Source organism: Octopus bimaculoides, chromosome 22 (assembly GCF_046866305.1).
Source record: "Octopus bimaculoides isolate indiv1 chromosome 22, ASM4686630v1, whole genome shotgun sequence".
Taxonomy (NCBI): domain Eukaryota; kingdom Metazoa; phylum Mollusca; class Cephalopoda; order Octopoda; family Octopodidae; genus Octopus; species Octopus bimaculoides.
The window spans coordinates 35,465,066-35,485,065 of NC_142949.1; the positions used below are offsets into that span (position 1 = coordinate 35,465,066).

Genomic DNA, 20,000 nt, shown 5'->3' on the forward strand with positions numbered 1-20,000 from the left:
TGTCTATGTATTTGTGTGTATGTGAGTATATTAAATCTAAAATATTTTACATCACGTTATGGATATGTATGACATATGATAATTTTAAGGTTAGTATGTGTGTGTGTGTGTGTGTGTGTGTGTGAGCAAGACATTGTGTTGATGATGTTGGTAAAGGCAGGATGTCTAGATACCAGTGGTACAACCACCTCCACCACTAACATCATCATCATTATCAACAGTAAATGAACTTGTGTTAAATGTCACTTAAGACAGTCATAATGAGATTTTAATTGAATATTAATTGAAGTCACACTCTCTTCTAAAACAAACATTCAATTGACGTTCCATAATGATGTTGTCATATCACTTTATCATCATAACATCATAGTAAAATTGTAATATTGGAGTGTCATCTTATCATGACATTTTAATTCAATTCAAATCCTAATGTTACAGTAGCATTGCGATATCATAACATTGTCATCATGATAACATCCTTGTATCATCTTAGTTTTATCATGACATCATAGTTACCTAGTAACATTGAGCATAAAACCTTAGTACCATCATAACAACATGGTAACATCGTAACACCATAGTATGTCACAGTGTTACCATAATATCATAGTATCATTATACTATCATCACAACATAGTTATTGTATCATCGTACCATCATAACGGCATATAATGCCATAGTGATATCATAATATTGTAGTATCATCATAAGATCCTCATAAAATTGATGATATGATCCTCATATCATCATAACATCCCCGTCTCATCAGTTATTAAGACATGCGGGAGCAGGTTTCCACCCTGACATCCGAAACTTGGAGTTTTATTATGGCAACCAAATAATTGTCACATTATATTACAGCTATATATATGTGTATATATATATATATATATATATATATATATATATATATAATTCAAAACTTATGTGTATACCTACAATCAATAAATGTCCATAATAGTAATATACACACACAGACACACACAAATATATATATATATATATATATATATATATATATATATAAAATATACAATTACTCTATCTCTATACCTGTCTAGATATGTGTATATATATTTGTGTGTGTGTGTGTGTGTGTGTGTGTGTGTGTGTGTGTGTTGGTTACTGGTGTAGTGTTCTAAGAGAAAAAGCAAAGAATGTAGAAATGAATTCTTAAGAAATGGTATTGGAATGGGCGGGAATGGTGTGGGTGGCAAAGAATAGTGTGGAATGGTAATTTACAGTTTGATAACATCTCCAATCTTATCAGACATCTGTGTGTTGCGATGACGGCTGATAGTCTTTGATGAGCCACTGGCACCTTATCTTGGCAGATTCTTACCAAAAGAACCTCCGCAGTTAACACCGAATGCAGTTCCTTAACACACAGCCTGGGTTATGAGGAAGCTGCTATGTGGTCACTCAACCATTGCTGGAAATAGCAACCAAAATGTTCTTCAAATCCCACCTTACCTCATTGAAATAAGAGAACTTGTTAACTATTTAGTATAGTATATATATATATATATATATATATATATATATATATATACACACATACACACACACACAACAGGCTTCTTTCAGTTTCTGTCAACCAAATCTACTCACAAGGCTTTGATCTGCCCGAGGCTACAGTAGAAGATACTTGCCCAAGATGCCACACAGTGGGGTTGAACCTGGAACCATGTGGTTGGGAAGCAAAGAAAGATGTGAAATGACGTGTTTTGCTCAAGAACACAATACACCATCCAGTCCAGGAATCGAAACAACGATCCTGCAATCATAAATGCAGCACTCTAACCGCTAGGCTATGCTCCCCCTCCTCTCGTAGGCAGCCCCCAAAACCTGGCAAAACAGACGCTCTGGTAATATGATCTTGGAACATACTGACACGGCTAAAAAAAAACACAAGGAATATTTTCATCTCATTAACAACTAAATGTTAGTGCAACTAATTAATTTATATTGCAAAATAACGTTTAATTAGTTCAATCATTTGCAATTTGTACGTGTTTCTATAATCCCTCTGCTCTCCGTTATTTGATATTCTTGTTTTGCTCTCTTTCCTGTTGAGAAATCCTCCCTAAATCTTCATTGCATGTAATTTCTAATCACTAGCGGTGGTGGTGGTGGTGGTTGCGGTGGCGGTGGTGGCGGCGGCGGCGGTGGCGGTGGTAGTGATAGCTGCATAGGTACTAGTGGTAATGATGATGGTGGTGGTAGTGGTGGCAGTGGCGTTGGTGGTAGTTGCATAGGTGGTGGTGATGGTAGAGGTGGTAAGAGTGGTAGTGGTTGTAGTAGTGGCAGCCGCAAAGGTGACTGTGTTGGTCTTGGTGGTGGTGGTGGTGGTGGTGGTGACAGTGGTCGTGCAGGTTGTCATGGTGCTAGGAAGGAAGTGTCGCAAGAGCTGTCAGTGGTGCCACCAGGGTAATGGGGAGTGGGGTGGGCAGAGCTACAGTGGCGTCGTTGGTGGTGGTAATGCCACCATGATGGCATGGACAGACTTATAATTGTGGTGATGATGGTGGTGGTGGTGATGATGGTGGTAATGGTGAAGGTGGTAGTGATGGTGATGGTGGTGGTGATGACGGTGGCAGCGGCGGTGGTGGTGGTGGTGGTGGTTCTGTGGCAGCAGCAGAGGTGGTGGCACGAGGTCTGGTGTCAGCCGGTTCCTACCAAGCTCTTGTTTGGGATCTGCTGGTTGCGCTTTCCAGTTCCAGTACAAACCACTTCTGGTGGATTAAAAAGTGATGCTCTTTGGGACGGGTATACACTCAATAAGAATCCTCCCCCCCCCACTCTCACTCTCTGTTTTCCTCTTACTCCTTCTCCCCCTCTTCCCTTGACAATTCTGGCTTCTTATCTCTACCTTTCCCCCCTGCCCAGAGGTATATCAAGCTCCAGGCAGAGGAACATAGCAGAAGGCAGCAACACTTCAGCACTGAATTTTACCGTTTTCGGTCTCTCGTTGCTAATAACAATCAATACACTTTGAATAACACTCGTATTTATAAACACACACACACACTCATGCACACACATACACACACACTCACACATACACACACACTCATGCACACACATACACATGCATTTACATAGACGCACATGCTTGCAGGGTTACTCACTTTTGCCAGCTGAGTGAACTGGAGCAACGTGATATGTCGTGTTTTGCTCAAAAACACAACACACCACACCACCCAGTCCAGGAATTGAAACCACGACCTTAGGATCATGAGTCTGACACCCTAACCCTAACCCTAACCCTAACCCTAACCCTAACCTCTAAGCCACATGCCTCCATTGTGTGACATTGTGTCAAGAGAATGAGAATGGTAAGGCACTCTGGTGTATCCTGCTGAGTGGTTGGAACAGACTGTAAACATCAGGCATTCTATGACATGTCATCAATTGCTAGCAGTGTTCTGAAACCACCATTATTTCCTTTTGTATAAATTTTCAACTTCAGAAACAATCTTCCAACAAAACCATTTTTTAAAAATTTCTTTTGCAGTTGTCAGTCATCCATGGGTTTCTGTTTTTGTTTTTTCTTTCTTTTTTGTATGCTAATGAACTGGAAGAATATATTTTTCAATCCTCTCAATGCATTTGGATTAAGAGCCGTCCTATTAATCAATAACGAGATGATGAAAGTCACACAATGGATTGTTACATAATAACGATGTGATTCAAATTTTAGAGGCTTTGAACTCATTGACCGTTTTTTTTGGCATTTTTATATTATTTTTTGCTTTTTGGAATATTTTTGTCTGTTCTTCATGCAAAAGTTCTCTTTGACATTCCTTCCAGAATACACCAGTTCCATCAGTATTAAATATTGGTTTCAAATTTTGGCACAAGGCCAGCAATTTCGGGGATTTGGGTAAGACGATTATATCAACCCAGTACTCAACTGGTATTTATTTTATCAACCCCAAAAGAATGAAAAAGAAAGTCAACCTCGGCAGAATTTGAACTCAGAACATAAAGACAGATGAAATGCCACTAAGCGTTTTGTCCAGCGTGCTAACGATTCTGCCAGCCTGCAGCCTTATCAGTATGAAATATTCATTTCAAAGAAAAGAAACCATCTTTTCCTTTTGCTTGTTTCAGTCATTTGATTGTGGTCATACTGGAGCACTCCTTTGAAGGATTTCAGTTGAATAAATCAATCCCGAAGCTTATTTTTTTAAGCCTTGTGACCAAAGCAAGGGAAAGATATGTGGTGTGTGTTTTAAAGTTATTGAAGATCTTCTTCCCTTGATTATACTCGCTTTAATGCTTTCATTGTTTCATTTAATTGTCAACAGCTGTTTCGTTTATCTTAAGCCATTTCATAGTTTTAGCTGAAGTTTTTCTAATGATTAAAAAATTTGAGGCAAATTTTCTAGGTTCTGTGTGTAGCTGCACTATCTCCTGTGGGTGGGTGGGGTCACTGTGTGTGTGTGCATGAGATTGTGTGTGTGTGAGAGAGAGAGAGAGAGAGAGAGAGGGTGTGAAAAATGAAAGTAGAGAGAAGTAGCTAGAAAATGTGAGCCTCTGGTATGAAAGAAAGTAATAGATAAGATGTAGTGAGTATATTGGATGTTAGAGAGAAAGAGAGAGAGAGACAGACAGACAGAGACAGACAGACAGAGACAGACAGAGACACGCAGCGAGAGAGAGAGAGAGAGACGAACAAAGAGAGGGAGAGAGAATATTAGAAAGAGAGAGTGAGAGTGAAAGGTGGGAGAGACAGAGAAACAGAAGAGAGAGGAGGAAGGAGAAAGATTTAGAAAGAAATAGAATATCTGAGAGAGAGAGAGAGAGGTAGGGAGAGAGTTTTAGTTAGAGGTAGAATATGAGAGAGAGTGTGAGTGAAGGAGAGACTTAAAGAGATAGAATGTCAGAGAGAAGTGGAGGAAGAGAGAGAGAGAGCAATTGAAGAGACATATGGTAGAAATAACGTGAAGTGGAGGCAAGACAAGAACAACAACCACAGCTTGAGTATCAACAACAATATGTGTGTATGAAGAGAAGGAATTACCTGTAGGGGTGGGGGAGAAGGAAAAAAGGTGGGGAGGGTGTGGACGTATCATTATTTTCTCATAAACATTGTCAAACATGACATGGAATGATAAATTGGGGAGTGTTTCCATGGTGATACCCCGGGAGGCAGGCAGGCACATGGAAGCTGTTGGTGGCAGGGTTAGGGTGGTGAAAGTGAAACGGAAGGGGGTGGTAGAGCAGGTGGGGAGTGAGGAGGAGGGAGGGGAACAGATGGTGAGGTTGCATGCATGCATCTGTGTGTGTGTGTGTGTGTGTGTGTGAAGGTGACTCTGTTACCCTGCCTACCTTGGGGCTACTGGGTTTGCCCACCACTCCCACTCCCTCCACCACCACCACCACCCATTCCTTATTTAACCAAACATTGCTCCATCCATCCCTGGAACTTGCTCTGCTTCCTTCCTCCCACTCCTCCTCCTCCTCCATATGGTGGTGGTGGTAGTAATGATGATGATGATGGTTGTGGTGATAGGCATGATGGTGAGGGTGGTGCTGGTGTTTGTGGTGATAGTGATGGTGATGATGATGATGATGATCATATTGTCATCATCGTCATTTTTAGTATCAGGTAAAAAATCCAGAATGAACAGACCTGTCTTCAAAGACATTCTAACCACGACCATCACACTTCATTATATTAAGGCATTGTGTATCTAGGACTGTATCGTCCAGTGTATCTTTCCTTTAATCACACATACACACTCTGTGGTCTTAGAAGATAAAGGAAAGATACAGTCCTAGATACACAATGCTAGAAACAGCTGGTAATCAGAGATGCACATATCGCCAGCCACCAAGGGACATGCTCAACTGGTTAAGGTCAAACAACTGACAAGCAAATCTGTGGTTTTGAGCAGAATATTTGCTGTAGCCCATCTTTTATACCAAGACAAAACAATGTACATGATAACACTTCCAATCAATTAAGATCAGAAGCCATGAGAGCCACTGCTTGGTACTGCATCCGGGCACCTATTATTATTATCATTATCATTATTATTATTATTATTATTATTATTATTATTATTATTATTACTACTACTATTATTATTATTATTATTATTATTATTATTATTATTATTATTATTGGATGTAATGGATAATTTTGTCCCTATTAATTTTCAAAACATCACAGAATAACCACACACACAAAAATGATTCATTGCACCCAGGGTAACTGGAGATGTTGGGTGCAGAGACCTGCTGCCTTCTCTGCAACAACCACACACCCCTAATATTTCACCTCAAGCCATTCGTCTACTCCTCCAACACCATGTGCCCATTACTTACCATGCACCCACCATCAGACCTGGTGGTGGCGGTGGTGGGGACTCAGAAAGGGAAGAAGTAGGGTTGAGGTGAGGGGAATAATGGGAGGAATAATAAAGTAACACAAAAGCAACGTAGAGAGAGAGAGAGAGAGAGAAATGTGTGTGTGTGTGACCTTCATTTTGAAGTTTCTTCGTGTCATAGTTTATGATCTATGCCTCAAATTACGTGGTGGTGTGTGTGTATGTGTATACATACATACATACATACATATATATACACACACGTGTGTGTGTTTGTGTATGTAAATATATACATATATATATATATAGAGAGAGAGAGAGAGAGAGAGAGAGAGATTCAGTAGAGACTTATGACTCAACACCATCATCACGATTATCATTTTATATCTGCTTTCTTTGCTGGTATGGGTTGGGCAGTTCATTGCCGCTTTTGTAGATGACTGTTGGAGGCAAGGGTCAGATATGACCTGTTTAAATGCCAAAGCGTTAAATAGATGCTGCAAGATGGTGAAAGAAAAAGGGGTTCATAGCCTTGCCAGCTACACAGTGACCTCACTAGTGTTGGTGCCATGCAAAAAGCACCCAGGTTGGCATTAGGAAGGGCATCCAGCCCTAGAAACCAAGATAGGCAAACACTGGAACATAAAGCAGGCCTTAGATCCATTGGATCTTGTCGGACTGTCTGATCCATGCCAACATGGAGCACAGACATTAAATGACGATGGCGACGACGACGATGATGATGATGATGGTAGTAGATTCATTGGACACAATACAGCTGCGTAGTTAAGAGGCTTGCTTCCTAATCCTAAGACTGCATGTTCAGTCCTACTGCCCTGGCATCTTGGACAAGTCTTTCACCTTAGTCTCAAGGGAACCTGATCCAAGTCAAAGGCTTTTTGAGTACTAATTAGATAGAAGGAAACTGTTTGAAGCCCCATTGAGACTGTTGATTCAATTGTATTTGCAATTCAAGGGTCACATATTGTGTAATGCTGACTTGATCTGAGAATTACATTATAAAGGAGACGCACGTCTGTGGAGTACTCAGCCAGTATGATAATTCAGTGATCAAACAACTGGAGATTCTTTATCAAAACCAACTTAAGACGTGCGTGTAAATATCTTAGACATAATTTATATTCAAAACATTAAACTGTTTATGTGAAAGCATAGATAGATAGATAGATAGATAGATAGACAGACTGTTTGTGTGTGTGTATAGGTATGTATACATGCTGTTGTACCTGTGTGTGTGTGTGCATGTGTGATTTTGCGTATATGCATGTGGGATATAGAAGTTTGACCTTAATTTCGTGGCACCAGATATTTTGATTTGTTTTATTAATGTATGTGTGTGCATGTAAATATACACACATACACATATGTACATATATATACACACTCACACACATCTAGATATATGTATGTGTATATATATATATATATATATATATATACACACATATATATACATACACACACATATATCTAGATACATATATATATGTGTGTGTGTGTACGTGTATACTTATGCATATACACATACCTTCGTATATGCTTATGCATTTATGTGTGTATAATTGCATCCATCTATGTATAGGTGCACGTGTGTTTGCAATAGCACGTTCACCTTTCAAACATCTAAAACCACCACCACCACCACTACCACCTTCACCAACACTGCCAACACTTTCACCACCACTACAACACCTTCACCACCAACACCACCGCCAACATCTTCACTACCACCACCACCACCAACACCTTCACTGCCATCACCACCACAAACAGCATCACCAATGACAGTTCAGTTCTTCAAAGGTAAAAAAATACCAATTAACCCCCAACACATAAAATGAAAATCTGGGTTCTAATCTCACAGTGGAAATTCCTAATTATATTTTAATTCTTCCAAATATTTTTACGAGTTTATTTATCTTTTACTGATTTCGGTCATTGGACTTTGGCCATACTGGTGCACTGCTCTGCCTGAAAGGGTTTAGTTGATGACATATTTTATAGTTGTTGTTTGACCAGGATAATTACAGGTGTGGCTGTGTGGCAAGAAGTTTGCTTCCCAACCACATGGTTCTGGGTTCACCCCTATGCCATGGAGCATCTTGGGAAAGTGTCTACTATGGTCTCAATTATATATGTGTGTATATATATATATATATATATATATATATATATATATATATATATATATATATATGTATATATATATATAGTGGGATCTGTCTGTATATACTTATACATGTATATAAATGTATACATATCTTTGTATATGTCTGTATATATCTGAGTGTGTGTATGCATTTGAGCATACACACACACAGATATGAATATAGGTATATGCTGAAATGTATGGTGGTGGTGGTAGTGAGTTCCTCCTTTACCTAAATATGGTCCTAATCCCACCACCCTCCACTTCTTTCTCCTTTCCTTCTGTGTTTCTTTCATATTTCTTCTCCTCTTCCTCTTTTCTTCTTCTCAAAAAAAAACAGGTGCTGAAGGAATTTTTATAGAGAAAGAAACTTTTAGGAAATTACACTGAGATGTTTTATGGCTGTTGTTTGGCACTGGATAATTACAGATATATGTGTGTGTGTATATATATATATATATATATATATATGTATATATATATATATATATATATATATATATATATACACACATATACATATACATACATGTGTGCGTGTGTGTATACATATATATATATATATATATATATATATATATATACATATATGTATATATATGTATAAATACATATATATATATATATATATATATATATATATATATATATATATATATATATAGATGTATATGAGATATGTACATAAATAGATATAGTATGTATATACATATATATATATATATATATATATAGGTAGATGTATATGGCATATATATATAGTTATGTGTATATATATATACACACATATACATGCATATATATATATATATATATATATATTTCTACATACACACACACACTGGTCAGCTGCATTTCGCTAGACGTTTTGAGGTTTTTATTATATAATATATACACACATATATATATGTGTGTGTGTGTGTGTGTGTGTATGAATAAGTGTTATAAAAATATATCTGTGGAAGAGCATAGGCTCAAAACGTTAAAGACTTTTTCACTTCCTGAGCGTTAAACTAATACATCAGTTTGTTGTCTACACCACCTGTCTTCGTCTGTTGTTTTTTTTCTATATATGTATATATATAGATATACATATATATACATATATGCTTTTATATACATACATATATATATATATATATATATATATATATATATATATATATATACTCACACACATACTCACCTGTGAGTCCATTATCAGAAACATCCAAGAACACAACCACAAAACACTCAAACAAAAACAAAATGTAACAGAGAAAGAAAGACAGAAAGAAGGTAGTGTGAGTGGGGGGGGAGCAGTACAAACAAAAATACTTTTAGCAATCGTTAAGTTTCAGGATTGTTTTCAGTTCTGAGTTCTTTGCATGATTACCGATTCTTTGGAACTTGGGGATTATGTTGTTTCTTTGTCTCTCAACAGAGATCTGATATTCTTGTATATACAGTTCCATGGTTTGGCATTACCGTTTCTCTTGTAATTATTCCGACAGTTCCAACAACGTTTACCGACTTTTGCGATTTTTGTTTTTCTGAATCTAAAAATTTTTTGTAATTTGTATTGTTTTTCACCATTATCATTATTATTATTATTGTTATTATTATTATTATTATTATTATTATTATTATCATTATTATTATTATTATTATTATTCCCCCACCTCCCTTGAGCTCCATTATCTTTCAAGAGTGCTTCCTTGTCATTAAACTCCATTTCTATATGTGCTGACAAAATGCTTCTATTGCAACGCACGTCATCATCGTTATCATCGTTAGCATCATCATCATCGTCAGCAGAAATAGCATCACCATCATGATAATCATCATCCTCATCATCATCACTATCATCATCGTCATCTCCATCACCATCATAGTTATCATCATCATTGTTGTCATCGTCATCATCATGGCTATCCTCCTCATCATCATCACCATCATCATCATCATCATCACCATCATCTACTTCAGCAGCAGCATCATCATCATCCTTGTAAACAACAAACTATCATCTACTTCAACAACAACATCAGCAGCAGCAATATTGCTCCCTGTAATTCCTTCAGACATTCCTCGGATTTCTGCCGTGGTTCCATCATTCTATAACCATTTTCAGTAAAGACCATTTGGATCTTTCTCCTGCCCACTTCCGTGCTCTCCTCCCCCCTCCCCGCTGCACCACTGACACCACTACCAATATCAGTCATCATCATCGACGCCATCCTCATCAGTAATACCACCACCACCCCCACCCCCACTATCATCAATATCATCAATATCATCATCACCACCACCGCTATTATTGTTTATTGGTTAACCTCCCCCCATCATAAACAACATCACCATCATCATCATCACCACCATTGCTTTGGCCACCATCACTACTGCTACTACGACTACTACTACTACTACCATCATTGCTATTGGTCACCATCTTTTACTACCATCACTCCCCTGTCTCCACCATTAACCCTAACCAACACCATCACCATCAACACCATCATCATCAATGTCATACCAACATAACCAACTCAACACCACCATCAGTATCCCCACCGCCTCCACCATGAATACCACTACCTCATCATGGCTATTTGCTATTGGCTGCTTCCCATCATAAACACCACAGCAGCTCCACCACCGCCACTAGCCACCATTGCTACTTGGCCACCTTCTCTTCTACGACCACCCCTTCACCCTCACCATCGGTACCACTACCACCGTCAGCTCCACTACCCCCAACATCACCACCACCATCACCATCACCCTCACCATCAGTACCCCCACCACCACCACCACCATCAGCTCCATTACCACCATCAACACCATCACCACTACCATCACCCTCACAATCAATACTACCACCACAACCACTACCATCACTCTCACCACCACTTCCACTACTACCATCAACCCCCACCACCACCACCACTCCCACTATTGCTATTGGCCACATTGTCTCCTATAAATGGTTGCTTGATCTTCTAAAAAAAAACAACAGCCAAATCTTCCTCAAATCATGGCCCTACAATAATAAAAAGGAAAAGAAAAGAGAAATAGAACAAGCACATTTGGACACTGTAGTCCTAGATACTCCTGAAGAGATTGTGACGGTCATGGCTGGAGTGTCCTTTGATCATAGGTCTGTGGCTCAGTGCTGATCTATTGACAAACAAGAACAACATCATAAAGTGTCGACTTTGCACATTTCTGCCCCCACCCCACCACCTCCACCCACCCCCGTCACCATTATACCCACCCCCGTCACCTCCACTGTTCTGAAATCGAAATTAGAATCTATGTTAATTAGTTGTGGATTATAATTGGTTTTTAAATTAATTTTATTTATTTACTTTTTGTTGGTATTTTCTGAGTGTTTTTTTTTTAGTTGAAGGACTCCTTGTTATTTTGTGGGGTGGGGGTGGGGGGTCTTGAGCTGGACTTGTTTGTTTCAGACGGTGGGGGAAGGGATCGGAGGGGGGGATTTGAGAACAGTGAGTTGGGTAGGGGTGTTGAGCGACTCCCATTGGATTTGTCTGTCTGAGTGAGCGAGAGAGAGAAAGAGAAGGAGATTGAATGAGAAGGAAAAAAATAGCAAGTTGTGTGTGTGTGTGTGTGTGTGTGTGTGTGTGTGTGTGTGTGGAAGAGGAAAAGGAAGAAGAAAAGGTTATAATCATAATAATGACCCTTTCTACGATAGGCAGAAGGCCTGAAAGGATGAAAGGCAAATGTGACCTTGGCGGAATTTGAACCCAGAACGTAGTGATGGACGAAATGCCACTAAGCATTTCGTCCAGCGAGCTAACGATTCTACCAGCTCACTGCCTTAATAATAATAATAATAATAATAATAATAATAATAATGATGATAATAATATTAATAATACTAATAATAGTAATGATGATGATGGTTTCGTTATGATGAGATGTAAGTAGGTAAGGAAAAAAATTAACGAGAGAGACCAACTTCCATCTCGTTAAATTGAATAAATACACATGGCATTGCTTCTGACAGAGCAGCAGGGTGAGGTGGGGGTGGCGGGTGGGATTAAGATATTGTCAGTTATTTCCTGGAGGTGGTGGTGGAGGGGATAAAATAAATAAAATAGAATATAAATAAAAAGAAAAGCACTCACACTCACACACACACACACACACACACACACACACGCACACACAAATAAACAACTAATAAGGAATGCCCCTGGGTGGCCCTGCTAAATTGAAACCTTGAGGTAAATGTAAGGAACATAAAGAACTAAATGAATTTGATGGATAAATAAAAGGAAAGTGAGGGTGAGGAAAAGGGGGTACGATAGGGGTAGGACAGCAATTGTGTCTAGAAATTAGGGCTTAGGTCCTTTCTTTCTTTCTCCCTTTTTTCCCTCCTCCCCTTTACTCCTTTCTTTCGCTCTCTCTATCTTTCTGCCACCCCCCCACCTTTATTACTGTCTTTCTTTCGCCCTTTCTCCCCTTCTTCCTTTATTCCTCTCCCCCTCTCTCTCTTTCTCTTCCTTTCCTCCTTTGTCTTTGTTTTTTTTTATTTGCTGTTTATTCTTTCCTCATCCTTTTCTTTCTTCTGTTGTTTCTTTTTGTTTTTGCCTCCTTCATTTTTCTCATTCTTTCATTAATTATTTCATTCCTTCTTTCCTTCTCTCCTTTATGTAATGGTCTGTTATTTACTTAAACTATATAATACCCATAATACCACCCTATCTATCCAATTTAAATTATACATACATATATATAACCACAATGCCAACCCACTCTTCTATATTCTAATTAAACTCTCTCTCTCTCTCTAAAGATATATATATATATATATATATATATATATATATATAATATATATATATATATATATATATATATACACTTATATGTGAGTATATATGTATATGTATGTATACATCATCATCATCATCGTCGTTTAACGTCCGCTTTCCATGCTAGCATGGGTTGGACGATTTGACTGAAGACTGGTGAAACCAGATGGCTACACCAGGCTCCAATCTGATTTGGCAAAGTTTCTACAGCTGGATGCCCTTCCTAACGCCAACCACTCCGAGAGTCTAGTGGGAGCTTTTTACATGCCACCGGCACGAAAGCCAGTCAGGCGGTACTGGCAATGGCCATGCTCAAAATGGTGTATTTTATGTGCCACCCACACAAGAGCCAGTCCAGGGGCACTGGCAACAGTCTTGCCTATCATATATATTGGAGTGGCTGAAAAGTCTGACTTTTGTTACCATTGAAGTACAAAGAAATGTGTAGTCTGGCATTGTTGTGTTCGATTAGTAAATAGCGGACTCTTCTGGTGGACTGCAACATTTCATTTGTCCAGCTGGTCACAGTACATATCCAAATGTCCATGGAATGATGATGATGATATATATATATATATATATATATATATATATATATATATATATATTTATATCCTACTTAACATGGGCAGCAGCAAAGAAGAGGAGTGGTGATGATGGTGTTGGTGGTGGTGGTGATGGTGATTATGGCAGCAGCAAAGATTGCAGCAATAACATTCAGAGAACATATCCAGGCTGCCGGAACCCCTGTATGCAGTCTGCGTTATTCCATACTCAAAACGTACCCCAGATGGTGTGCCACATATACCCGGGCATGTGCCTTTAAACTTGGTTATCATTACCCCATGCACTCCTTTCACATCCCCCAACCATAAACTGGTGTACAGGACTAGAAAGACAAGATGAGAGATTTTCAACACCGTTCTTTGGGAGACACGAAGAGTTAACGTTGAAGAATGGGTTTGCATTCTTCAATGCTGACTTCTTCATTTTTAGTTCCTTTAGATTCCCTGAGATAAGCATCAACCATTTCTTTCATCAAAGTCTATGGAATGACTTGACGAATTATGGCGTAAACTTTTGGGGAACAGGTTTTGGAGACTTTTTCTTTTTTCTCTGCAAGAATTTCTGAGTATTTCACTGGTTTCTTTCGTCTGTGAGAGTTGTTCGCTGCGTCTGAAGCATTGTAAACAAACGTTTGTGTCTGCGGCAGGTACCTCTGTTGGTATCCACGGTTCTAAACACGGTTGATGATGGAGGAAAGAGAGAGAGAACAAACACACACACACACACACACACACACACACACACACACATACATACACACACATTTATATATACATATACACTTGCACAACATTCACATACACACATACATACAAACACTCACATACACACACACACTCATTCACATATACACATACACTCGCACAGTATTCACATATGCACATACACACATACATACCAACACACACACACACACATTCCCATAGACACACAAATACACTCACACAACATTTGCATATGCACATACATACACTTACACATACACACATTCACATATACCCATACATACATTCACACACATACCCACATACATTCCCATACACACACACACACACACACACACAGGCAAAGGGGAATTACCTCCAGCCCTTCTTCCCCTTTCCCTTCCAATACCAAAAGAATTTTCAACACCAATGAGAGTTTGATGTTGCCAAGAAACTCCAGTTTATCCTGAAATATACACATACATTGACAAACAAACCCACGTAAACAAACACCACCCCTCTCTCTTGCAAACCACACACACACACACACTGACATACATACATATATATATATACACACACACACACACACACACACTGACATACATACATATATATATATATATATATATATATATATACACACACACACACACACACACACATCTTTTCCTTGCCTCTCTCAGGTATGTACATGAATATAAACACTTTTATATATGTACTTGTATATACGCACATCTCATGACTTGTTGATATGTGTGAAGTGTGTGTGTGTGTGTGTGTGTGTGTTAAGGTGGTGTGCTGGCAGAATCATTAGCACGTGGGGCAAAATGCTTAGTGGCACTTCATTGATCTTTATGTTTTGAGTTCAAATTCTGCTGAGGTCGACTTCGCCATTCATCCTTTTGGGGTCAATAACACAATCACCAGCTGAATCAGTGTTATTGGCTTACCCTCTCCCCTCTCCCAAATATGCTGGACTTGCATCCACATTTGAAATCAATATATGCATTTGTGTGTGTGTGTATGTGTGTGTATAATGTGAGGAGATAGAGACAAATTGTCCCAACTGTGATTATAGGGTTTCTTAGCTGGGAGGGGGGGGACAGGGTTAGTTGTGTTACCTGGGAAACAGGGATAAAGTGTCGTGCCACAGTGTTGAAAGTCCTGTCTAAAATTCCCAGGTATTATAATTGGGCTAATTAACCTCCACGAACCTATTGTTAATTGGGGTAGTGACCTTAAAACAGTAATTGCAATGTCAGAAGTGGGTGTTTGTAATGTGAAATATAGACAAAAGAGACACGTATGTATAATGCATGTGTGTGTGTGTGTGTGTACAGAAGTTTATGTATATGTACACATCTAAGAACATATATATGTGTATGCTTTATATATATATATATACACACACATACATATACATACTTATGTGTGTGTGTGTGTGTATATATGTATACGTCAGCTAGAGCCTAACGACTGAAAGAAGTAAAAATAAAAGATATATATGTATATGTTTGTATGTATGTGTGTATATATATATATATGTGTGGGGGGGAGGGGAAGAAGAGAGAGAGAGGAAGACTGAGCAAGGCAGTCTTGAATATGTATCAGTGTGAAAGGTGAGAAAAATGTGTTACCTGTATTATGATGGTTAATGACAGTCTGAGTTGATGGACAGGTAAAACTATAGCTTACCCCCTTACCCCCCGTACCCCCCATGTTTGTAGATTCTTGGAGTTTTTTGTATTTGTTTGTTTTTCTTTTCTCTCAAGTTTAGTTTTCCTGACTTTTCTTCGTATTATGTTCCTTGTCTTCTCTTCCCATCGCAGGAATCTCTCCTACCATTATCATAATCTCTGCCACTACCACCACCACCACCATCTCATTTACCATCACAACCATTAATGCTACCAATACCACCACCACTTCCACTACCACCAATACTACCACCTCCAACACCACTACAATCACCAACACCAGATATCCCAGGAAGAAAAAGATGAGGAGGTGCAATGTGCCTGGCAATGAGGGATCAGTTCAATGCATGTCTAAAAGACTCGGCCGCAGGTCAAGTACTGGTGGTCAGCTGGAACTGAAGGCCAGAAGTTGGCTCTGGACTTGCGCAGTTTGCATTTTCTTTCTGCCCTTGCAACCCTGTTCTGTCCACAGGAGGTGGAATCTCTGTTGGTGCCAGCTCGCCAGGCTGGGTGGTTTTGCCCTTGCTTTTCCCAGGTGTTGAGGGTTCATCTGAAAGCTCTTCAGTAAAGCTTTAAGTGTTCCCTGAAAGCAGCATTTCTGTCCCCCTTGTGTACGCTTGTCCTCCGCCTGTTCACTGTAAAACAGTCTTCTGAGGAAGCGTACATCAGGCATTTGAACAAGGTGGCCTACCCGCCTGACTTGGGCTCTCCTCAGCAGCGTGTAGGTGTTTAGCTGGTCAGCTCAAGGGAGGACCTCCATATCTGGGACCTCGTCCTACCAGGTGATTTTCACCACTCCCTCTACTACTACTACTACTACTACCACCACCACTGCCACCACAACCCCCCCCAACAACACCTTCGTGAATAGAGATTTCCAGCATTACTAGTTACCGTCATCGTCATCATCACGTTCTTTGTAATCAGTACCAATCAGTACCATTATCACCATCAGCTGTGGAAACTGAATCGTTGTCATCATTATCATCGTCATCACAAGTGCCATGACCAGCATCTCCACCACCACCACCATCATCACCATCATCATGGTCATTGTCACCATCACTATCATCACTGTTATCATCATAGTGATCGTCATCATCGCCGTCATCACCATCATCATCCTGTTCTTCCTTATCAGTACAGTTGTCACTATCAGGAGCAGCAGCACCATCCGGTATTGTCGTCGTCATCATCATCATCATCATCATCACTGAGATTGTTATCATCATTATCATCATTGTTATCATCACCATCATCATCATCACCACCAATACATGTCAATCTTGTCTGTTAGTTTTTCTTGGACACAATGAAGTGTTTGTGTTGGTTTGTCAATATTGCTATGTTAATGTCACCTGGCATGTGCCCCTTTGTCCTTGGCTACTCCCCCCCCCACACACACATAGAGCCTAAACCTTTGTACCCACCCTCTCCATCACAACTGTATAGCTGACATGTAGACAAGGTATGTCTAAATTGGTGATGATGATGACAGTAGCGATGGTGGTGGTGGTGGTGGTGATGCATGCTGGACACTTGTCTCTAACATGTTGTTTCTTTACTGTCATACTACAACACATTAAGCTATATAATGGATCACACACACACACACACACACACACATGAATGTATATGTACACACAGGCGCAGGCATGGCTGTGTGGTAAGATGCTTGCTTCCAAACCACATGGTTCCAGGTTCAATCCCACTGCATGGCACCTTCTACAACAGCTTGGTCCAGCCAAAAACTTGTGAGTAGATTTGGTAGACAGAAGCTTTAAGATGCCTATCACATAGATTGGAGTGGCCGAAAAGCTGTTCACTTCTTCGCATTTGATGATTTATGCTTGAAGTATATAAAGGTTATTTAGCCTCCTTAACTTTCCCTTTTGGCATTGTTAGAGGGTCTCTGACTTCATTTTTATTATTTATTTTACTCCTGTATCAAAATGCTTCAAGCAAACTATAACACTCTTCATATATATACACCAGCATAGAAAAACGAACATAAAAAGATCAAATATACATTATATATGTGGCTCTGTGTGTAGTTGTCTGTGTACCGTACCTAACACAAATGAAAAGTTTGTCTGGAGATAACATCTCTTATAGACGTACTATGTTTAAAAACACAGAAACACCAGTGGTAGATGAAAATCATTCAGCAGTAGCCATGGGAATATTAGGTGTGCATTTCTATGTTCTTGGGCTTTGTCAGTAGCATGCACTTACTGCCAGCCATATGCTGAGACAGAATCTGTCACTCCTGATGCAGAAAACGGTGATTCTCCAATCGCTGTTGTAGAAGTTACCTGCAAGAGTGAATAAAAGTCCATTATGTGTTACAGAAGCTGTATTAGATTGAATAACTACTTGTGCATCAATCTGTTTCTGAGTTCAAATCCTAAGGCTGTCAATTTTGCCTTTCATTCCACCAGGGTTGTCTAAAGTAAAGTACCTGTTCAGTACTAGAGTTGATGATATTGACTCATCCCTGCCCCTCAAAATTGATAGCCTTATTCCTTAATCAGGAATTATTATTATTATTATTTTCTGATTGAAGGCAGAGAGCTGGGAGAATCATTAATACGCTAGGCGAAATGCTTTGCAGTATTATATCTGCTGCTTTGTTCTGAGTTCAAATTCTGCCGAGGTCGACCTTGCCATTCATCCTTTCAGGGTTAATAAATTAAGTACCAGTTGTACACTGGGGCCAATGTATTCAACTTACTCCTTCCCTCAAAATTGCTGACATTGTTCTCAACTTGTTATTCATTATTATTATTTTTATTATTATTATTGTTATTATTATTATTATTATTATTATTATTATTTCTTTCTATTAACAGAAAAGAAGTCTATGAATATTACCCCAACAAGTTTGTCCACATGGATGAAAAACGGTTCAGGATCTTCAATACTCTCTTTGAACTTCCAGGTGAGTAGTTCTGTGTACTTCGATTGCCTCCGCCTGCTCGCTCAGAGATTACCTAACAGGGAAGCTGGGGGTAACACAACATCAAGAGAGAGAGAGAGAGAGAGATCATCATCATCATCATCGTTCAACGTCTGCTTTCCATGCTAGCATGGGTTGGACGATTTGACTGAGGACTGGTGAAACCGGATGGCTGCACCAGGCTCCAATCTAATTTGGCAGAGTTTCTACAGCTGGATGCCCTTCCTAATGCCAACCACTCAGAGAGTGTAGTGGGTGCTTTTACGTGTCACCCGCACAAAGGCCAGTCAGGCGGTACTGGCAACGGCCACGCTCAAAATGGTGCATTTCATGTGCCACCCGCACAAGAGCCAGTCCAGGGGCACTGGCAACGATCTCGCTCGAAAATCCCACGAAGGCCAGCCAGGCGGCACTGGCAACGGTCACGCTCGGCGGCACTGGCAACGGTATGATGACTGAAACAAATAAAATAATATATATATGTGGACACACAGACACACAGACACACACACACACAATGGACTTCCATGCAGTGTCTATCTCCCAAATTTGCTCAAAAGGCATTGGTCAGCCCGCAGCTAATCCCAAAACCATGCAGATGCAAGAATTTGTGTGGCTTATTAAGAAGCTCGTTTCTCCATAGATTAAAAATTAGAATTTTTAAAATTCCAAAGAAATTTTAAAAGATTTGCATAAAATGTTTTCCTTCAAAAAAATCCTTCAAAATTTTTCAAAA

The 20,000-nt window shown here is 39.4% G+C and overlaps 1 protein-coding gene across 3 annotated transcripts in view; it reads left to right on the plus strand.

Annotated features, from left to right (window-relative positions):
• Positions 1 to 20,000, plus strand: part of LOC106879215 (cytosolic purine 5'-nucleotidase) — a 145,754-nt gene that overhangs the window by 54,930 nt on the left and 70,824 nt on the right. For all 3 annotated transcript variants that reach the window (XM_052975850.2, XM_052975851.2, XM_089339582.1), the window contains exon 6: positions 19,158 to 19,246. In XM_052975850.2, coding sequence (XP_052831810.2) covers positions 19,158 to 19,246 — 89 coding nt within the window. The remainder of the gene's footprint in view (positions 1 to 19,157; positions 19,247 to 20,000) is intronic.